We start from the raw sequence: 23,531 nt of genomic DNA on the forward strand, positions 1-23,531 counted from the left end.
CTTTAAGTTGTTAATGAGCTTGATACAAGTGTACATGTTTATTTACATGTAATTCTGATGTACTGTGTCTTTTATAGCTTATTTTGATTGTTTTTTTTTCTTGATAGGGGTTGAAATGAGATCACATGCTGCTCATGCACAAATGGGGCACTTAAAACAAGGTATAACTAAGGAGCTGTTTTGAAAGGTTCTTTATTTTTTTCTGGTTTCACTGAATTCATCGCGCTATATTTATTGGAAAGATTGCAGTGATTATTCTGCTATGGTGACTAGTAAATTTTTATAGAATGTTACAAAGTGGCATAAATTTATTTTAACAGTGCTGTGTGAGAATCAGTCATAACCTCAGTCACATTGTGATACGTGCTATGCTTTGCCTTCTGTGTTAGCTTAAAAAAACAAACAAACAACAAAACAAAACAAAAACCATAAGCTTTTGCTTGAGATAACAGATTTCAGTGGGGGCAGCCAACTGTGCTTGCAGCTGTCAGTCAGAGCCCACGGCTGATGTAACTATAGTAGGAGTTGGTTTTTTCACTGATGCTTCTGATAGATTATGGCATTGGCTGGTGAAATATTGACTGCACTGAGCCTGTTTCTGTTAAAACAAACAAACAAAAAAAAAAAAAAAAGAAAAAAAACCACCACAAAAACAACAAAACAAACACACAAAAAAAGACCACAAAAAAACATTGAGCTCATAAGCAAAAAACTAAGCTTTATAACTTATTAGAAGTTAAAGTGTTTCTTTGGTATTTGTAATTGGAGGAACATTTTAGTGTAAAATGCCATTGAATGAATGAAGGGATATCCACATGTTTAAAAGGTTCACTTGTGTTCTAAAAATGTCTTTTGGCCTTACTAAGATTGGAGTTGCTGTATTCTTGCTGTTAACCACTTTCTTCAAGGTTGTAGTTTTTGCATTTAAAACTCTGTCTTTAGCATTTGTGGAAGACTTTAAGGCCTAAGTTCTTTGTAAGTTTTACTATCTGGAGTTAGAGAATGATATGTTTGGTGAGTGTGCATTTTTTTTCCTAGGCCTGCTATTCTGGTCCTGCTGTATTTTCCCAACATTTCAAGGTTACAGGGAGGAACAGTTAGTTGTAGCCATTTTTTGTGAAGCCCTAACTTGGTGCTTCTGGGCCGGATTTAGCAGACTCTTAAACCTCCAGCATCATTGTTGCTTAAATCAGAGGATACAAACCTACCCACTTTGTTGTGATGCAAAGGATCCACACCTTCTCAAATAGGTGTGCTCTAATGCATTGAACTTTTACAAAAAAGCATTCTTGTCTGCCTGTGAAGAGAAACGGGAGCTGTGGGCATGGCTAGCAATGTCTTCTGCTTGATATTTTTCTCTCAGGTAAGAACATAGCATCACCTTTTCATTCTTTCCATCAATGGAAAAGGCTACTGGCTTCAGCTGTTTTCCATCTCTCCTACCCAGAAGTTGCTGTTTCTGGAGATGTGTTTGCATGAGGGTGTCCTTAAGCCATGTGGGCTAACTGAAAGATTTTACACAGTACTGCTTTTGATAGTCTGGTACTTGGAGGCAAAAAGAGGGATTAACTTCTCCCACCAGCACCTCTGGATTCAGCAAAGTATATGTCCTGAGCTGAAGACCTCAGGCAACTCTTCCTATCAGAGTATTTGGTTTCTAGGACTAAAGTGTATGTGTATGCAGACAAACTCCAGCAGTATAAAATTGTTTTGACTGCCAGGTACAAAAAAGTACTTAATTTCTTGTGGAAAGTGGATGGTTGCATTTAGCGTTACCTCTGTGATACCTGTTTTGGTGCTGAATCAGCCCACGTCAGAAGACAGCCAGGCTGCTCACCTCGGCACTGCCTTCACTTTGCCTATTGTCTTCCTCCCGCTGCCACTCAGGCAGAATATCCTGCCCTAAAGTTTACGTTTGTGGTATTTGGAGTTGAATCACAGAGCTGCTCCCCTACCCCCTCTGTATCCGTATATAGGCTGCGGTGCCAGGCGCACCGGGACAGCCCTCCTTGCAGGGTCCTGAGCCATTCTGTGGGTGATTCTGTCAGAACAGCAGAAAATACGCTGGTTTTGGTGAACTTCTCAGTGAGAAGTTCTCACAACTGCTGTTACTGTGAACCTAGAGTCGTCCTTGCTGCTAGGTTAGGGCTTTCCTTTGGCTTCCGCAGCCACTCGCGCTACAGAGCGCTATGCCTCACAACGCGACACTTCTCCCATGCTGCCCTTCGGGGCGGGGCCGCGGCGTCCATCCCCGTCGCTTCCCCCAGCTCCAGTCTGGGGGCGGCCATCGCCCGCCCACAAAGGGCGGAGCCGCAGCCTCGCTCTGCTCGCTGGGACAAGATGGCGGCGGCCGGAGTGGGCGCGGGGCGGAAGCAGGTGCGGCAGGAGGAGCTGCGGCGTCTCATGCGGGAGAAGAAACGGCAGAACGCGGACAAGAAGCGGATCGAATCGCCTTTCGCCAAATATCCTCGGCGGGCCGGGCGGGGAAGGCCCTCGGCCCCGGTTCCCTTGGGGGGGGGGAGGAAGGAAGGTAGCGTTGAGGGCGGGGGGAGGTTCACGCAGAGCACCGCATCTTTCCTTAACGGCGTCGTCACGTACAACAGCCTGGGCCACCTGAGCTGCACGTTGTGCAGCGCGCCCGTGAAGAGCGAGCTGCTGTGGCAAACTCACGTCCTGGGAAAGCAGCACCGCGAGGTGAGCCGGGCGTCAGCCGCCCCGGTCGCCTGTGAGTGCGCGGCGAGGCGGTGGGAAGGGCTGCACGGGGGGGCCGTGGGCGTCGCATCCCTGGTGGCGCTGGCAGGCCGCGTTGGGTCGGGCCCCGGGCAGCCGGAGCTCTGCTGGGTGGCAGCCCTGCCCGCGGCAGGGGTTGGCGCTGGGTGGGCTGTGAGGTTCCGTGTTGCTCTGGTCCCACATCGCGTCGTGTGACAGGTCACCAGAAGCGTTACGTTCTGAAATTATCGCGTTTTAAACTGATGGCTAAACGTTTTTGGTAGGAAAGCCTCTTAAACGTTGTGTTTCTTTGCAGAGAGTTGCAGAATTAAAGGGAGCAAAGCAGGCAGCAAGTGGTTCAGCTGCTGGTGCATCATCTCAGCCTGTCAAGAGAAAAACTGCCGATGCAGAAAGCACACAGTTAAAGAAAACAAAAGGTAAAGAGGGAAAACTTGCACTTGCAAGAATCTTGCAGTTTTACTTGTTCGGTGCTAGGTTTTCTTTTGCTATACTGTGTGAGCCAATGACTTGAGTTAATGTCAGCCTGTTGCTGCTGAAAGGGGAAAAAGTGTCTTATTCTATTCCTTTTCTCTGCACCACTGAGTTAAAATACTCATTGTGATTCATATTCATGAAGTGTTTTCACTATTTTATATTACATTAAGTACAATAAGGCAAGCTATTAACCTGTACTTAAGTAAGTGCAAGAGCCTAGAGTAATCACTAGAAACTTAAGGTAAAACCTTATGAGTGTTTTTCACTTTTGGGCACCTCAGTACAGAAAGGTGCTGGAGCAGGTCTGAAGAAGGGCAGCAAGGCTTCTGAAGGCCTTGGAGAAAATGCCCTATGAGGAGAGACTGAAGGAACTGAGGTTGTCCAGTCTGGGGAAGAGGAGGCTGAGGGGATACCTCACTGCTCTCTTCCAGTATCTGAAAGGAGCTTACAGCGAGAGCGGGGTTGGTCTCTTCTCACTGGTGACAGGTGACAGGATGAGGAGAAGTGGCCTCAAGTTGCGCCAGGGTAAGTTTAGGTTGGATATCAGGAAAAACTTCTTTACAGAAAGGGTTGTTAAGCACTGGAATAGGCTTCCCAGGGAGGTTATTGAGTCATCATCCCTGGATGTGTTTAAAAACCATTTGGATGTGGTGCTCAGGGACATGATTTAGCAGAGGGTTGTTAGAGTTAGGGTAGGATGGTTAGGTTGTGGTTGGACTTGATGATCTTTTAAGGTCTTTTCCAACCTGAGCAATTCTATGATTCTGTGCGTAGGGTTGGAACTGATAGTAATAAAGGGCATTTAATTTGCAAGTCTTGATAAATGATAATGATAATCTGTAACTTTCTGAATTTGCTGTTGTAGTTAGCAAAGTAGGTTTGCTTTAAAAGCACGGGTTCTAAGAAATGGCTCTTGGCTGTTCTGCAGGTACAGATGACAAGCCACATACATCTACGTCTTCATCTGGGTAAGCAGACTATATCACATACTGTTTTGTTTGTACCTGTATTGGTTTTTAACCTTTTCATCTTGTTCTTCCCCATTTCTCCTAGCCAGGGGTAATGATTCAATCAGCAAATTCCTGCTTCTGCTCAGTTTCTAATGCAACTGTATATTCCCAAATAAGGCAACATCTTCTGTGTAGATGAGAAAACCATAGTATTAACAGTAGTGTCTGTGACAAAACAGAAGTCTCTTTGCTCTCACTATCAGACTTGTAAGCATTAATATGTATTATTATTACACTGTCTATTGTAATGAAAATAATTATACTGCAGTATGCACTCCAGTCTTTAATGATGCTGCTGAAGAGATGACTGAAATGAAGGAAAATCTTTTAGTACATCTTTAAATAATATTTAGTATCAAAAACCATTAACAAATGTCATCGACTCATCTTCATTAAGAGATAATTTTACTTAAAGTTCATGCAAACACTTATCTTGCAGTTGAACTCTTGCAAAGGAACAGGTGTATTTGAATTCAAAGGATTGGATTTATGCATCTTACTCCCTTGTAAGATTTCTAATGGTGTTTGGACATCAGTATGAGCGGGTAAATGCTACATGAGATCTCCTGTAAAATTTTCTCAGGGTAAACTGTTATTTAGTGCAGATATTAGGTGGTGTTATCTTGACTCTAAAATACGCTTACCTTGCTGGAATTTTACATGTGTGTGTGTAAAATTGTCATTTGAGTGGTTTGTTGATTAATGATGATTGATCAGCGTGATCATTTTTAATACAACCGAGGAAAGTATTTGACTTGGAGACTTGTAGCTATCCTAAGCAAAGGTGACTTTTCTCATTGCTGAGCCTGCACAGATCTTCTAAACTGCACTTAACTGCACTTCTGAGCTTCAATAGGAACACAAAATGTTAGACATGAAGGATATCAAGGTTTATGTGACGTTTGTATGACTGCTGAGCTATGAATTTTGTATTTAATAGCAGATATAGAGATACGGATAAGTTTAAGTCTACAAGTAGAATCACTGAAGCTGTCATTCCTCCAAGCTCACTTTGTTGTAGGATACTTCTATTAATGTTTCTTGTATTGAGTGTTCTAATACAAAAACATAATGGAAATATCTTTCAGCAATAACCTCAGCATTCCTGGGGAACTTCAGAAGAAAGCAATGGTTGTGTAACCTTCAGACAGTGGATACATCTGTAGCTGCGTTGTTTAGCATATTGTACAGGATGTGAGAACAACTTGGTCTTTTAGACTGAATAGACTGCAGATGCTAGAGTCAAACTGATTTTTGTTGCACTGTGTATTCTCTACTAGGCTACCAGCAGATTTTTTTGATGAAGCAGAGCAAAGCAAAGCAAACAAACAGTTTTTGAAAGGTCCTGGTCCCAGTTTATTGTCAGGAAATTATGATGATGATGATGATGAAGAAGAAGAGGAACAAGATCAACCGAACAGATCCTTTGTTATGCACAAAACTGAAATTCCACCTCCAACTCGAGAAGTAATACCTAATTCTCTGCCTGCAGGTAATGATGAATGAAGTGGTGCAGTAAGAAGAAGCTGTGTCATAAGAGTAGAGTAGAATAGTTTATTTGGAAGAGACCTCCAAAGGTCATTGAATCTAATTACCGGACCACTTCAGGACTAATCAAAAGTTGAAGCATATTCCAAATGCCTCTTGAATGGTGACAGGCATGGGGCATCAGCCACCGCTCTAGGAAGCCTGCTCCAGTATTTGAACACCTTCATTATAAAGATGTTTTCCTAATGCCCAGCCTGACCCTGCACTGGCAGCTTTATGCCATTCCCATCCTGCCATCAGTGACCAGGTCACAGCTTGGCACCTCCCTCTGCTTCCCATCAGGGTGCTGCAGGGAATGATGAGGTTGTTCTCAGCCACCTTTCCAGACTGGACACCTCAATCTCCTTCACAGGACCCACCCTCCAGCCTTGCTAGCAGCTTTGTTGCTCTTCTGCAGGTGCTTTCATATTGTAATATCCTTTTTATGTTGTGAAACCTGCACACTGTTCAAGGTGAAGCTGCAACAATGCTAAATACAGTGAAATCACCTCTTTAGTTGGCTGTGCTGCATTTCACACACCTCATAATGTGGTTTGCCCCTTAGCTGCCAGGACACACTGCTGGCTCATGCCCAACCTACTGGCATCACCCACAGGTTCCCTCCTGCTGAGCTGCTCTGCAGCCACTCATTCACAGTCTGTGCCTGTGTCTGGCATTACTGCATCCCAGGTGCAGCACCCAGTATTTTTCTTTGTTGACTTCACAGTGTTGCTGTTTGCCTGATGATGACAGCTATTGATGGAAAGGATCTTTAATTTTCTGATTATTGCTGTTAGCTGGCTGGTGTATCCTACTGGGGGGGAGAGAAAGGAGATTATTTTTTTTGGTGGTTTGTTACTGTGCAGTGTTTTCTCAGCATGTTTATTGCTTCTTGTTGTAATTGCTTGAGGCTGTCAAGTAGAATGACGTGTAACTTTCCTTCCCTTGATTCAGTAAGGTATTAATCTAAATTCCTGTCTGCTCGGAGTTTTGTATACAAGTTTAAACAGTTGTTCTTTCTGCTCATAGGCTTCTATTCTTTCTTTTAGACTTCTTTGACAGCAAAACTATGGCTGCTCCTGTAGTTTCACATTCAGGATCCATACAGAAACCAGAGACACAAGAGAAGGTAGTAGAACGGTAAGCAGTCAGATGAAATATTGTAAAATTTGGCAGCTGTTAATAAACATTACCCTTCCAGGAAATATAGATTGCAATCACTTTGTAATTTGTCATATTGTTAAACTGTAGTTGGTATCGTTTCTATATATGTCATAGGAAAGTGTGTTGCACACTAGGGATAGGAGCAGTGTCATACAGTGTCTGTTAGACATCTTTATTTGCAAGTTTTAATAGATGATGCTTTTGAAGCTCAGTGTCTGATTTTAACTGTTTGAAGAAAACTGTTGACTGGTTTTGTGGCAGTGCTTCAGCTCTCTTCTACACTTTTTCAGATGTTGGTTTGGCCTTTCAAAAGTAGAGACTTGTATTAAAATGTCTGGGTGTGCACTCCCCCAACAGATAATTTGAGAATCCTAAGCTACAGCTCCTGTTTTGGCAGTGAGTTTAAAACCTGTCTCTGCAGTCCCCTGCGAGTTAGTTAAGACCAAAGCAAAGAAACAAGTCCTGTAGGCAAAACTTAGGCATAAAAAAGACTTCCTTCATTTCTAGGTTCTTCTGTAAGAATTAAGGATTTTATTTTTGACTGTTTTATAACTCCACAATAAAAGAGATTATTATAAACAGCTAACTTGGAATAATCATAATCAAACATTTCAGGAAAGAGAACACTGCTGAGGCTTTGCCAGAAGGGTTCTTTGATGATCCTGAAGTGGATGCAAAAGTAAGTAAGCAGATCTTTTTCTGCTATTTGATTTATTTCTGTAGGTTGTAGTAATTTTCTGGATGCTGAGGATGGTTTGCCAGTAATTAGTTGTACCAGTATATAAGAAAAGCAGTTTCATTCTGTGTTAATTAAAAGGCATGAAAAGGTGTGCAAAGGGTTTCAAAATATCTCTCAGAATGTATTTTCAATTGCAATTGAATTTTCAATTATATACATTATGTCCTCTCCTCTGAGAGACCCTATTGAAAATCATAGGAGTTACTATGCGATGATATTATTCAGCCTCCTGGAATGGGAACAGCTAGATTATGGCAAGCAGCATCATCTCTAGTACTGGCAGACTACAGCAGTGAATGTGGTTTTCAACTGTCATCTTTTATTGCTGTGGGTTTTTTCATAACGTGGCCGTTCTCCAAAAAGCCACCATTTAAAATCTTGGAATTTGGTCACATTCATTCAGGCTTCCTTCAGCATTGTGCAGTACTGAGCAATAACTGAAATATATGCTGCTATTGGAAATATCAGCTTTTTTTTTTTTTTTTTTGGTGGCAATGTTGTTTTGTGTCATTTAACACAGATTCCATGGCTTGCTTGTTCTTTCTATCAAAACAACAGCATTCTTGACACAAAATGTCATTTATTTTCCTTGAGCATATTTCTCTTGTTCACACTGTGGTTTATCTGTTGGTTCACCTAAATTGGACTATGATTCAGTGAATAATGCTTCTCTATGTTCATTTAGTCCCACTGGCAGAATCACAAGCTTAGGTTTCTCTTTATTGTGGCAAGTTTCTTTTAGCACTACTCGTGCACACAGCTCTGTGGTGGAAGTAAATACGTTTGAATAATGACTTTTTGAGTATTGAGATAAAGAGGTAAAAAAGATCTGTGGTGTAACACACGACTGGTGTGTTATATTTTTTTCAAACGGGAAGTGGCACCATGGTGTGGGAAACTTGTACAAAGTGGGAATGTCTATCAGGCAGAGGAGAGTATGCTTACATCTGGGAAGACGTAGTGATGGTTGTTAATGAGCTTTCTCTTAGTCATTTCCTTCACTGATAACATGTATGAGCGGGTACACGTGCCATTAGGCTTTCTTGAAATTGATTTACAGCTGTTCTTCTTAATCAGCCCTTTCTAAGTTTAGCTGATATGAAAGGGAAGGAAAACATTTGTGACATCACATTGGGGTGACTGTAGTGATTGTGTGTTGAAGTCATCTACAAAATGATTATTTCTGGAATTAAGGTAGGCTTTTTGGAGAGGGGATTGTGGACATGGAGTATGCTGGTTCTTTACATCAGGAACTTACAAAGCATATAAATTCTGAGTTTGACAAATAATATCTTTTAGCATTTCAATTTATTGTAAGAAATACAAATAATTATGAATTACAAAGGACAACCACAATGCATAATAACACAGTACGTACACACATGATAAAAATAATCACAAAACAGAAAAAGGAAACGATGACTTCCCAATATGTAGTTTGCCTGGAAGCTTCTAATATCTTCTATAAACTTAATTCATGCTACTGGATTTTGTATAAGCACTCAGAACCAAAGATAGCAAACCATCCTATTTACTGAGATGATGATTGTTGTGTTACCAAAAAGAGGAAAGAAGACAAGAAAAGCTGATGTAAAAAAAATGTTGTGTTTCTGTACAAACTGCTTAGTTCTCCTAGCTATACGATTTCCATCTTGTCCAGAGCCAAGAATAATCTCTCTTCTGACACACAATGCATGCCACAGCTTCTAACCTTGAGCTGTTCTGGTTATGCAGGTAGATTATCAAATTTACTTAAAAGCACAGTCTGATTTTGATTACCTTATTTGTAAATCTCAAAGCATTTCTTGCACCTACTTTATCAGTCCCATGCTATCTACCATGGAACAAAAAGCTTCATTTTAAATAAAAGTGCTATGTAGCTATCTATTTCTTCTGTTAGCCGGTAAAATCAAGTGAGATTTGCAATGTGGTCAGACTATCCTAACACTAATGACTTCACATTTTGTGTTATGATGAAAACAATTAGCTTACTACTTTTTGAATTGTGTGATAGTTCTACTGTATGACTGAACAGGAGAAGAATTCATCCTTATCAATTGACATAGTAAAATTACAGTTCATTAAATCAATGGGATTAGTCATTCTTGTTAGTCCAGATATCTCACACCATACGTTTTTAGTCAGTTATTCTGTAATACTGAAGTCAAGCTTCTTGTTTAAATCCAAGAATAGAGTCAGATTTTTTCCTCCAAAACAACTGTAGTGCTGCAATATCAGTTATTTCATTTGCTAATATATATATTTTCTGACCTGTTTGTCTGAGAGCACAGCCCAATCTGTGCTGGTTTTCCAGTTTTTTTAGAGTGTTCCAGTGGCTCCCTAGGCAGTACTCATCACTAAACCTGTCTTCTCATGTCCTTCAGGTGCGAAAAGTTGATGCTCCAAAGGATCAGATGGACAAGGAATGGGATGAATTTCAAAAGGCAATGCGACAGGTCAACACAGTAAGTAATGGAGTCTATTTTTATTGATTCTAAATTCTATACACAATAAGGAGAAAAACAGTTTCATGCAGCTCTGTGAAGTGACTGACATGCATTTGTCAGCTGTTTGTCTGCAATGCAGTGTATGATTAAATGCACTTTATAAATGAGCAAATGATTCTTCCACTCAAGGAACATCAAGTTGAAAAAAATTCTGATGATGAACCAGTCAATCATATATTTAGTTGCATTTATTAAATTGCATTTAAATAAGAGATATTATATCTCAAATCAATGTTCTGTATCCAAACAAGGTGTAATTAAGGGCTCTTCTTTAGATGAAATGGTTATTTTAACCTCAAAGGAAAAAAAACAAAAACAAAAAATGCCACACTCATTTGTCTTTTTGGAAAAGGATCTATAAGGGGTCTGTAACCTGGTTTCATGGTTAACGTAAGTGTACTGCAAAGAAATCACGAAACTTGGGAAGGGGACAGAAAAGTTTGTGTGTGTGAGATGGAAGTTGATCACAGTTTTTCTTGACTTCCATTTTTTACTGTATAGCTTTGCATGGCAAGTCTTCCTGAACAGGTTTTTCTCTGCTTTTACAACATATGAAACTGTTGTTAAGGATATATCATGTTCTCACCATTTCCCTTGAATATTTGCCAGTTTTTAAATTTTTATTGTAAATAATCACTCCTACGTCAAGTGCTAAGGAGGTGGTGCAAAAAAATTGTCATTGCTCATTTTAAAGCGCTCAGCACTATAAACAGGAAATATTCATACAAAAGCAGTAGTGGGTACATTTTACTAGCATTAGCCATTCGTATGATTCTTCATCTTAGAAGGAATCTTCTCAGTTATGCGTGGACCATTGACTGCATAGCATCTCCCAGACATTCAGATTTGAGAAAGTAAATGCTGAAAAAAATAACATGTTAGAAATACTTTGGGATCTAGAGGAAAAACTTAGCCAATACTTTTAATAAGCTTGTGTAACTAAGTACTGGGATATAGCTCCAATTCCAGCTTCAGGCTTTGAATGCACGTGGTTTGTTGTTGCTGTTTCAAATAGTGGAGTATGCAGAAATTCAAAAAGTTAACCCCAGAGCAATCAAACTACTTTCGAATTTTAGTTTTAAGAATAAACATTTGAATTTGTAATGAAACCATATCAGTCTTCTCCTGTATATGCCTTGAGTCCTTTGTGAAGGTGTATATGTATAGCAGGTTGACAGTTATGAGACACTTGATTTGGGTAGAGGGAAGGAATGGAAGACACAGATGCCAAAAAGGAACAGCATTGGAGTTTAGGGTGAATTTTCTTAGAGCTTTACTTGTTTAGATTTCAGAAGCAATAGTGGCAGAAGATGATGAAGAGGGACGACTGGATCGTCAGATTGGTGAAATAGATGAGCAGATGTAAGTAAATCAATTTCTCTATCAGACTGTTCTTCAGCAGTAATGGATCACAATTCGACTACAGTTATAAGCCTTTTCTAACTTCTAATCTTCTTTTGGTAATTGCCTAAATATTCGAAGGAGAAAGAAAGACTCCCTCTAGTCTCAGAATACCTGATAAAAACATGAATTTTGGTGCAAAGGAATTTCAAGTTTGTTACCATAATTTTTTTTTCCTGAAATTCTTCAAGGCTGCTTGTGTTCTTACTGCCTTTAACTGCAGACTGTTTCAAGTTAAATTTGAATTCAAAATCAAATCAATATAACACTCATATCTGAAGGCTGAGGAAAATATTGAGCTCTGGCTGAATGTAAGTTATCATTTTATGGATATACAAGGGGAAGAAGGATTCAGACAACAATCTCTCCTTGTTGACTCTTCCAAGCAAACAAGAATGAAAAAAAAACAAAGATTGATTTAAATGAGGCTGATACTTTGATTTTCAACAAAGTATCTTATTGAATTGGCCAGAATTATTGATATAAAAATGTATTTTGAGGATGAGAACTTCTAGGTAAATAGAAAACTGAAACTCTTTAACTTCATTTACTTCATGAATTTCTAGTATAGTCCTCAGTAAGCTCAGTAAGATAAAGTACCTGAATGCTTGTGATGCCTTTTTGTCTTTAGTCCTGAGACCTCTAAAATACCAAAATGAATGGCCGTGTGATGTGTGGAAGAAGACTGAGGTTCTGTGTTGTTCTTAAACCAATTTGTGGTCATATTGCAATTTGATTACCTCTCATTGCTAGAGAATTTACCACACCTCTCCCCTCCTTCGGTCTGTTTCTATTTCATTAATACACAGAAGAACCACTATGATTTTTAGTTGCCACACACACAGAATGGTTGAGGTTGGAACGGACCTGTAAGATCATCTAGACCAACCCCTTGTTAAAGCAGGTTCCTTACAGCATGTTGCACATGGGCTCGTCCAGCTGGGATCTGAATGTCTCCAGTGAAAAGTTGGTGGGAAACTGCTAAGCTTTTCTATATTCAGAGTTGGAGAAGCAGATCCATCAGAGTTAAAATATATATATATATGCAAAAGACCACAGATATTAATAAGTGATTTACTTATCAACAGTGAATGTTACCGTCGCGTTGAGCATCTGCGCAACCGCCAGGATTTGATGAAGGAGAAATGCAAGGAAGCCATGAGATTAAGAGCAACACAAGAGAAAGAGGATGAGGCTATTGGTAGCGAAGATGAAGAAGAACTGCAGGATTTGCTGTCTCAAGACTGGCGGGTGAAAGGGGCTTTGTTGTAGCATTTTTGCAGCGTGGCTGATCATCACTGTTATTTCCATTATTAGAAGTGAGACGTTTTTGTTAAATATTTATTTAAAGAGGCTTGAGAGATGGTGAAGAGCCAACTGTGTAATACAAAAGAGGCAAAGAAAGAAGCTCCAACCTTTGTAGATCCACAGTGGTGTATTACTGTAAAAATTGTATAATGCAAATGTTTTATGATATTCAATGTACTTTTCTTATTAATAAAACTGATTTCCTACCAGAGCTATTTTAATGGGATTAGTAAGTAAGCGAAGAACCTAGCTTCTGCTAACATTAGATATGTGGAGACTTGGGCTGTTGTGTATAGAAGGACTGGACTACCAGAAGTGACGGTTTATAGAGATTTCCCATGTGGAGTAGGTAGGAAAAAAAATCTTAGGCATTTATCATCTGAAAAGTTCATAAGCTCTCTTCTCTCCTTGGGAGAGAAGACCTATCTCCTTCAATAAAATATTTGTTTTTTTCAGGATCTTTTACAATTTTTTCTGTGTATGGAAGTGCCAAACTCAGAAATGTTGAACTACAGCTTTTCCACTGTGGTAGGTAGTACTGAAGACCTTTCTTTATAGTATCTTTTGCTTAACATGGCCATAATATGGCATACCTCACATGCTTTGAACCAGAGGGATAGTAACACAATGCAACTTCTTGCATAACCACATATTGAAAGTGTAAGAAAATACTAGAGAAGAAGATACCGCACTGGAAACTGCTGAGGTAAGATCACTTGTTTAGCTTTAAATACAGGAAGTTTTACTAAGATAATAAAGGAGAGCATCTAAAATTGATTTATGTTCTGATAAACACAGATGAAGTGAAAGTTGAGAACCAAAAGATGTGACAAAGCTGTGACACGGAGGAGAAACAACTACCTTGAACTTTGGTGAGTGTCTCCTGCATTTGGTTGGTTTTCGTTTTATTTCCTCCTTTTATCTTTTAAATTAAGCATATTTTTTATTTTGAAAATTTGAAAGTATGTCAAATTTGCAGAGGGCATTTGGAAAAAATAGGAAAAATGAATAATTTAGGGTTTAATTAGGGGTTAAAGCACTGGCTGCCCAGAGGCTTTGGAGTCCCCTTGGAGATCTTCAACAACTGCCTGGACATGGGCCTGCTCTGGGTGGCCCTGCTGGGACAGGAATTGGGCCAGGTGGATCAGGAGGGTTCTGACAAGCTCAGCCATGCTGTGAGCCCGTGATTTCTATCAAAAAATAAGGTTGTGAAGGAACAGCTTAATTTCTTTTTTTTTTTTTTTTTTCCAAATACAATAATCTTAAAAGCTGGTAAGTCTTTAAACATCTTTGAGGTTTGTTTTCTTTACTTATTAACCAAGTAATTTGTAATGCTCACTTAGTTGTCCATTAGTGAAAGGCATAGCTTAAGAGCTGTTCCCCAGCCCCGTGATTTTTAAACAGATAAATGACTTCATGGGGCAAAATGAATGTGCATGTTTTTGCAATGCAATTTCCAATACCATTGTCTGCAGGAGCTGTTAATACCCACAGGCTCAGCCTGTGGTAGTTATAAGTACTTACTGGTAGTTAAATGTTCTCTGCTAAGTGCACAGGTGGTAGTAATCTGCCTGCTAACTTCTTTCTCACCACAGAGGAGATAAATTGCTGTTGTGGCTTAACCCTCTTCTCACAACCACTTCTGTATTTGGTACAGTAGAGCACAGAAGCGATCATAAAATAAAACAACAGACCTAACGGAAAACGATGTGGTCTTTTGTTAACGTGACTGTAATTCTTGGAAGCATCTAATTTTAAAATTTGCTTCAGAAACAGAAGTACTGTATAAAAAAAGCATCAGTGTTAATTTGGTCAGTCCTCCTGTCAATAAACTCAGTTTGAGCTGAGTCAAATTTTGCTTATTACAAGCCACTGTAATTAAAATTCCCTGCATTCTGTCATCTTAGAAGCACTGAGCTAAAAACAGCTCTTAGGAAAATTTAGATTACTCAGGTATTTTCAAACCGTACATGTACTTTTTTATCTTATAATAAGGAACTTTTACAGTAAGAAATCAGACATTCAGCCAGTAGATATCTCACTGTAGCTGTCTCAAAAAACAGAAATTGCTTCAGAAATTCCCTTTCATAAGATAACATCAGATGAATATGACAGTTCTCTTTCATTTCAGTTACTGTCTTGAGACATATGCTTGTCTGCAGGGCGATGGCATACTGCACTGATGCAGAAACTTTGCAATTCAATCAATATTGTGTTATTTCCTGGAACCAATGACAAGAGAAGCAATATCTTCTTCTATCCCTAAGAAGTGTCTTTGGGCCAAATTTCCTGCTGTGAAGCAGTTTGTCGTCATTTAATCTTTTCATCACTTTCCCTAGAACTACCCTGACTTTTTTTTTTTTTTTTCTGGGAAAAGAAATGCAAGTTATTCCCTTGTGTAGACATTTAGACCAGGTCTTTCCTTCCAAGAATATACTGAGGCACAAACATCTTGGTTAATTCATTGGTGGTTACAGTACTTGTGGTGGTTATAAGAGACCTGTGTTCAAATCCCTCTCCTCTCTTGTACTTTGAACTTAACAACTCCTCTGATCTAGTTTAGCCTGTTGTCTACTTTGTAAAGGTTCTGCCATTATAAAATGATTCAATTTCTGAGTATGTAACTTTCTTGTCTGATAGACACAACGTTCAGCTGAGAAGAGACAACAAGTGTTCCAAGTATGTAGCTCGTGCTGAAATACATTCATCAGAGATTGAGGCTATGCAAAAACTAAAATAATAATAATAATAAAAAAATATACATATATATATATATACATATATATATATTTTTTTTTAAAGACAAAAAAAAGCCCAACTACCCAACAGGGCAACTTCTATTGCTACCTGCCTCAGGTGGGAGGTTCAGTGCATGTTCTGTGGCTGTATCCTGTACCTCCACAGGAACAACCAGTTCATGCAGCCCAGCGAGGCTTTAGCACTTAGCAGGTGCCTACATTGGTGGCAGCCTTGCTGGTTGTGCTGTTAGCTTCCCAGGAGCTCTGACAGCTATAAATACACACTTTGGGGCCCACATTTTTATCTGACAATAGAAAGTGCTGTGCCTGTCAGTAGTGGGGCATGTTATGTGGCTGAATGTGTCTGTTTTTGTTTTCTTTTGTTGACTATTCCAGGCAGTGTTTTTACCTTTTTTTTTTTTTTCTTTTTTTTTTTTTTTCTTCTAAAGAGGCACAAGACTTGACTTCATTTGAGGTGTTAGCCAGAACTCTGATAACAAATGGATGATGTGAAAGCTGCAGAAGTTGTATTATTTTTCAGATGGTAGCTCACAGTTGTGTGGGAGTGACCTTTTTCTGTCAGGTGCATGGGGTTTTTTAATCTGCTTTTGGGCATGAGTGGTTTAATTTTCTGCCTAGGATAGTATTCCTTTTTTTTTTTCTTTCCTCCAGATGTACCTTCTTGTGTTTTGTTTTCCTGTTCTATATGTCAAAGCTATTCAGGAAAATTTTCTTGCCATTCAGAAATCTTTTCTAGCTAAAATCATTAAATTAAAATCAATACTCAGCCTAGATCTTAACATATTTCTTTCTTTGTTATTTTTGGCAAAATGCTCTCAAAATATTTCCTTTTTTCTTGCTATATCTACATCTTCATTTTACTCCTTATCCCCCCCAAACACACACATGTGCCCCTGAGCTAGTTTAAATCTCAGTTCTGTCCTAGCCAAGTCAGAGCTTTGCCTAGCAGCTTCACTGGGACACCAAAGTCCTGACATGCTTTGTGTTGAGCTGCAATAATGTGTGTTTTTTTTTCCTCTCCCCTTTTTTTCCTTCTTCATTTACTAGCCAGTGCTTGCTATTTAGGAAATGAAAGATACGGATGTCCTCACTGCAAAAGCAGCTTCAGCACCCTCTTGAAGAGTAAGAACTTACATTTTGAGAAGTAATAACATACATAGAATTTTATCGGGTTGAAAGCAACCTAGGATTTGGAATAGCTAATTGAACACTGAGTCATGCTTCCTGCTTGCTGGGGCGCAATGAAGCACTCTGAAATCTTCCTATGTAGACTGCCCTTTTTCTGCATCTTACTGAAAAAGCTGTTAACTTCTATGGTTTCCAGGTCTACATGCACATCTTGGATATATCACAGTTCCTGGCTTCGAATCAAGACCCAGATCCATTGCTGTTCTTTGCACCCTATTTTTCAATGCAAACAAGAATATTACACTGCACAGGTACCCAGCGAGGGCCATGAAGGGAACCCCAAGGTAAGTACAAAGACGTAAGTGTATATTTTAGAGTGACGATGCTGTTTGTAGAATTAGGCTCATATCACTAAGGATGCTACTCACACTGCCAAAAACTTTGGTTGCGCAGCATAAAGTGGTACATTTGAAAGGACTACCAAGGCCCTAAAAAGGAGAGGTGGCAAGAACGCTGCAAAAGTGCTGCATGCAGCAACAACTTGGAGCCAGCCCATCTTTCTGTGTGAACAGAAAACTTGAGGCTGTTTCTGTAGTGCTTCAGCAGATCCAAAGGGAGGTGAATGGTGCATGAGGTATTTCAGGGCAGGATGGGAAAGGCTGTGGGCCAGTACTCCATTCCTCCTTTTTAATGATACAAATTGTAATGCACCTCCAGCTGCTGGCCTCTTTTCCTGACTGGTGAAGGGTGCTCCTGGGAAGCCCTGTCACTGGACACTGCTGCTGGGAATAGGAAAAAATGAAAAGCTTTAACAGTGCCGTGTGCAGTACCCAATTTTGTTCTTTTCCCAAATATCTGAGCTTAAAATAAGCGTAGGAAACACATGAGAGATATACAAAGCAGTGGCTTCTTGTAGCAAGAGGCCAAATTCTGTCTCTTCTGTGCTGTGTGAAAAGTACTTCAGGAGCAGCTTTGTTAAAATAAAAAAAGCAGAAAATACTGCTTGCCATGCTAATGGCACAGTCTGGATCCATCTAATCATGTGCAGAATTGTCATTCCTGAGGACAAAAGTGCTAGTGCACTTTCTAGTACTGCCAGTGTTGCACAGTTGTTACACTCTTTCCCAATGAGCACTGGGACCTGAAGCGTGATGATATGAAACCTTTAATCATTAATGAAAACAAGCAATTTGTCTATGATTTTAGTTTGACAATCCATAAAATAGTGTTTCTCAAATGACAAATTAGCAACTTGGTTACAAAGAACAAAGTTTAAACAACACAACAGTTGTATGCACAAAGCTACCACGTCTTTTTTAAATCAGGAAAAAAATTTATTTATAAAAACGTCTCATTTAATTTACTGTCAAGTCTCTAGCTGAATACAGTGATTTTTAGAACACTAACAGCCCATGCTTTTATACAGATTAGCCAAAGCATGAACATCGATGGAAATTAATCCTTGAAAATTGCTTTGCTTTGCTTTATGTTATGACCCACAACAGTGTTAAAACTGGAGCAACACAAGAGTTAGGAAGCACAGTTGCTTAAAGAGTGAAAGAAGTATTTTCTTTTGATGTCTCAGAATAATAAGAAAGTTAGAAATGGCAGAAACTCTTCTGTAGATTAGTCCATAAAAGCATTGTCTCATGGGGCTTTGGAAAAGTCCTGTCTGGTGGCTAATGCACTAGGGCAGGATGAGATACATTACAGAGCCCCCAGGCCAGTAACTTCTGATGACAGCCTAAAATGTAGGAACAAAAATGAGGAAAAGGAAAAAAAATGCAAAAAAAGAAAAAAAAAAAAGAAAAAAAGAAAAAAAGAAAAAAAAATCTTCTCACTATTAAAAAAATAACACTTGAGTACAACCAGCATAGAACAGCATTTCAATGCAGGCAGGTTTTCTCACACAGGTTGTGTTGGTTTTGTTTTTTTTTTTTTCAAATGTCAGTTATTGGAACAGTTACAATAGTTCAGAACAATTTTACAGCGTTTTTCTAGAGCTGTGAAATAGCTGAGGTACCTTGACATTATTTTCAATTATATTTAAAAAAAAAAAAAAAATCCAACCAAAAAAAAACCACCAAAAACCCAACACAACTCAAACAACCAAAAACCCCATCTGGATAAGTGCAACCTGTAACAGTGGCAATTCTACAAACGGTTACAGTGACACAACTTAGTGCAAAGGTACTAAAGGTGAAGAAAAGCCCACAAAATACAGAAATGACACAAAATGCTGAAATAGTACTTAGCCCTATACAATAATAATAACACACTTTGAAATACCATGTTTTAAAAAGTATTGCATTTGCACTGTGTTTTTAGTTTATATTAAAATGCACTGAATACAGTTCAATTGTTAAAGCTTTGTGTCCAAGGAGTGCAAAGTGGATGAATGTGGCGGGCTAATGGGATTCTGGGTTTGGAAGTGGTGAGGAAAACAATATTGCATTACTGAGTTATGCAGCAGAAATTAAAAAGAAGGTGGATGGACAAACAGAAAATGCAGTTAAAAACTAGTTCCAACAGCTAGCAACCAGCCATTACATCACCCAGCTCTCTTCAACTTGGCTGCAATTGGGCTTCTGACTTAAATAATCTGGTTGTAATTCTTGGGAAGGGATGCTATCTATCTAGGCAGCAACCTTTGAATGTCATTTGATGTGCACTAGATGCACAGCTACAGGATGAGGGGAAATGGCTTTAAACTGGCAGAGGGTAGATTTAAATTAGATATTTGAGAGAAATCCTGTACTGTGAGTGTGGTGAGACACTGTAATAACAGGTTGCCCAGTGAGCTTGTGAATGTCTCTTCCCTGGAAGCATTCAAGGCCAGACTGGATGGGGCTTTGAGCAACCTGGTCTAGAGGGAGGTGTTCCTGCTTATAGCAGGGGATTGGAACTGGATGAGCTTACAGGTCCCTTCCAACCCAAACCATTCTATGATAACTACAGTGCAATTTGAAGACCTTATTAAGAATTAATGTTTTACAGAAACCTACGGGAAAACTGAACGAAACTTTGGTTGAACAAAGTGTGCACCCCTTAAGGTCACGGGATTTATTCTGCTGGTTTCAACAAGTTCTGCAGCATGTATGCTGGGGCTGGATGGTGCGTGGCATGGGACTGCACTTCGGACCTGTAGGTAGGGAGGTGGCAGGGGGCTGGTGTGTACCTGCTCTCAAGCAGCTACAGGAGCAATTACTGGTAATTTGGAAGAGTCGCATGTCAAAGAGAAAAAAAAAGAAAGGGTCTGTTCTCCCTTCCTGCATTTATTTCTCCAAATTATGGTTCCCTGAACCAGAGAAAATTTCTAAGAAAAGCTTAAGGCGCTACTATATTTTTTTCCTCATTGTCTTCCAATTGTTCACAGATCTGTCTCAGCCCCAGAAGCGTGGCTTGCTGCCCCTGTGGGCGGGGGAATGACGGGGCCTTCAGGGCCCTGCGCAGCTGTTGGAACTAGTTGCTGCCGGGCGCCTGGGTGTTAGTCGTTATGGCAAGTGGAAGACGGTTGGAGGTGGCAACATTAACACTAGCAACTGAACAGAAAAGTAAAAGATGCCATATTGTTTCCTTGATTACTAGGATCTACCACAGACTCTTGGTAGAGCTGGCAGAGCTTGCATTGTGTCTCATCCCTTCAATATGGAGCAAACTTCTGGCGGTCAGATTTCTTAACCCCGCTCGTCGAAGGAATTTTGGCAGTGTAAGCGGACAAATTCCCCGTGGCCCCCGCGGCAGCCGCGGCATTTAGTGCCAGGAGTGGGACAGTTTTCATGCCAAGCAGACTGGAGACAGGAACGGCATAGTGGGTGGTTGGCAGAGTTGGTAGGGGAGGGGGGGTACTGACGGTAACGGCGGAGGCGGCCGCCAGCACGGCCATGGAGGTGGGGGTGGAGGTAGGGGTGGCAGACTGAGAGAGGTTCATGTTGAGGTCAACAGGGGTCGTGACGGAAGCGGTCTGGGTGCTGACTTTAGCCATCTCTAAGCTGCAAACGAAGAGAGGAAGAGGAACAAACAGGTTGGGAGGGTCCAGCCAGGGCGGTGGGGAGGGAGGGAAGGAGGGATGGACAGATGGACGGACGGGGGAGAGCAACCACGAAGGGGCGGGGGTTAGATAGGTGGGCGAGGGGTCGGAGGTGTGGGAGGGAGAGGGAAAAGAGAGAAAAAAGGGAAAATGAGGGTCAAAGGAGGAACATGTTATGTGTTAAAGAAGAGAAATAACAAAAGGGTTTTTCATGACTCGATGGTGAAAACGTTACTGAGACTCTAAAGTAAGTTCTTTCAGAAAGAAAAAAAGGGTTGAGGGTTTGGCTAGTTTATTTTACACGTGAGAAAAGAAATCTAAGGAATGCAGGTAATGGCAAAAAGATGGAAAAAACAGAACTTAAAAGTAAACTTAAAAGAACTATGAAGTTTACTCCCCAGCACTGATGTAGTGAATTTTGCTTTCCAAAATCTTACAGTAGTTTTGAAAATGGGACACGGGGGGTTTTGGTAATTTTTTCAATTGGTCAATTTTGTGACAGAAATAGTACCCTTGGTCATTTTGCTAGGATGAGAGGCTGTTAAGCAATGGTTTGCTCTTCCCGTGTAAGGTGTCAAGTTCTTGTTTCACAAAGTTAGTCTCATTTAGTTCCCTGTGAGGTCAGTGTGCATTTTTCATATAAAACAAACCTGATCAGACAGTATGTTCACTTAGGATTGTACTTCCCCTGGACTTTTTTTTTTTTTTTTTTTTTTTCCAAATCACAACAAAATATTTATGCAATCTAATTATAAGGAAATTAGAAAAAAAAAGGAAGACTGGAACAACACCCCGGCTTCCACAGCAGTAGTATCCATTCTGAGCTCATCACAACGATTACAGTTAACATCACCCAAGGGCTGACAGACAAAGTACTACATTGATACAACATAACATAAACATCACACAGACCCAGAGAGCACAAGGCAATTCAGAGTGACCCAACCTCTTACTCCAACGAAGTGAATGGCTCTTTGGAGCATGTAGGTATAAAACAACATTCATTTCACCATAATTAAGTCCACTCACTGGAAGGCCAGAAGGCCTGTATGCTTAGGCTTTTCTCTGCTTTTTTTACACATTGAAATATGTGTATATATGAAATATAATTCCAAGAGCACATTGGTTTTTGTTGTTTTTTTTCATTTGTTTCTTTTGCATGACAAAATGTTTACCTAGTTAAATCTTTACTTTGATATGTGTCTGTTAACAGCTTGTGCACTGTGCTTTGGGATTAGCAAACAATCTGGAAATGCTAATTTTGGTATGTGTTTTGCATGTAATCACATGGGAGGTATTACTGCCTAACATAAATGGGACTACGAGTTAGCAAATCATTACAGGCTCCCACTATACATGTGGCAGCAGAGTGAGCCACCACAGAGAGGGCTGCCTGGCAGGGTACCTGCCACTTATTATCAAGTCTCATCGGATCTAGGGGAAACTTCCCAGTTAAGGGGGTCAGTCAGTAGCAGTAGCCCAGCTCCTCACCCAAGCAGCAGAGAGGAATGGTTGCTCTATGCAAGGCATGGGATAACCTTGCATTTTCTCATTTGAGATTTATGTGCAGCTGTGAGGAACAGCCCCATCTTCTCATGGCCAGAGAAAGTAACAACCTGAAGGCATGATCCCTTGTAGTGTGATGGTAAGCACAAAAGCAATAAATGATCACTAAATGGGCAGTGATGTTGCTTCCCAAAGCACTGCTGCTAAAGGTGAGGTTAAAGGATACCTAATTCTGATCTGAGCTAGAGAAAGGAGAGTGGAGGAGAGGGAAATGTTTGAGTACTACACTCCTCCCTCACAAGAAAAGGGCTCTTGTGATACTAGTTCATCAGATACTTTTGCTGGGAAGTTGAAAAATGTTTTATCTGATGGGTTGGAATGGAGGAAGGTAATGTGTGAAATGTAGACTTGTGGAATGCATAACTTAGGTTTTCTTGCCCTCTGTTCTGTGATGTTTATCTGCCTCGTGGATGAGCACCTTTTCTCCTAAACTTAACAATAGAATCACTCTTTGCAGGGAGAACAGCATCCTTGCACTGCCAGAAGCGCTGCTTGCAATCTAATCTACTTGCACAGTGGGATTTATATCAAGAATGATTATTTTTAGCACTGAAACAGTGAATCCAATCCAACTCCATGGAGGAGCTGCATGGCAATGCCTTAGTTGTTTATGCAGTTTAGGTTTTTTTTAACAATTCTAAAATCATGTGATTTTGGGAGGGAGGCATACAGAAAGAAAATGCCGTACTCACTGTTTCTGGATTTGCCTGCCTTGTATTTAAAAATAAAGAATTTCTACTGCTGCATGGATAGAATTTGAGGCTGAGCTCACTGTCCTGCACCAACACAGAGAACAGATCTCACAGGCTTAGCAGTGGTGTTGAGACACCCAGACTCCCTGCCTGGTGTACTTGCACAGGTACAACAGAAGCACTAATTGGCATTACTTCACCTTTATTTCTGGTGGTAACGAGTGAGGTGAAAGTACATCAGGTTGGCTTTCAGCTCTGTTATGACAGCTGAAGTTTCCCAAATCAGTTATACATACAACAGAATTGAATAAGGAAGCTGATGAGCAGACTCAATACAGAATTTCATTATGCCAATTTTCCACTTTGAAGAGCTACACTTACAAATACATACATTGAAGGCCACGTCTTGCATTGCCCGACTAGCGTACAGAAGGAATAAAGCTCGAGATTGCCTTTGTTGGTTCTGTTCTGTGAATGACTCTTTCATCAAAACGGA

The 23,531-nt window shown here is 40.1% G+C and overlaps 2 protein-coding genes across 2 annotated transcripts in view; one reads left to right on the plus strand and one right to left on the minus strand.

Moving 5' to 3' along the window:
• Positions 1–2,340: 2,340 nt before the first annotated feature.
• Positions 2,341–12,824, plus strand: ZNF830 (zinc finger protein 830; the record flags this gene model as incomplete). The annotated part of the gene is made up of 9 exons (XM_079533892.1): positions 2,341–2,694; positions 3,026–3,146; positions 4,133–4,172; positions 5,495–5,706; positions 6,791–6,881; positions 7,521–7,584; positions 10,029–10,109; positions 11,437–11,513; positions 12,641–12,824. The coding sequence occupies 9 exons, from the start codon at positions 2,341–2,343 to the stop codon at positions 12,822–12,824; spliced, it is 1,224 nt and encodes a 407-aa protein (XP_079390018.1).
• Positions 12,825–20,390: 7,566 nt separating this feature from the next.
• Positions 20,391–23,531, minus strand: part of LOC306945035 (poly(rC)-binding protein 3-like) — a gene marked incomplete at both ends in the record, with an annotated part of 46,805 nt that continues 43,664 nt past the window's right edge. Inside the window, one exon of the mRNA XM_079533713.1 lies at positions 20,391–20,739. Coding sequence (XP_079389839.1) covers positions 20,391–20,739 — 349 coding nt within the window. The remainder of the gene's footprint in view (positions 20,740–23,531) is intronic.

This window comes from Tetrao urogallus (genome assembly GCF_951394365.1).
Source record: "Tetrao urogallus genome assembly, chromosome: 3".
NCBI classification, from domain to species: domain Eukaryota; kingdom Metazoa; phylum Chordata; class Aves; order Galliformes; family Phasianidae; genus Tetrao; species Tetrao urogallus.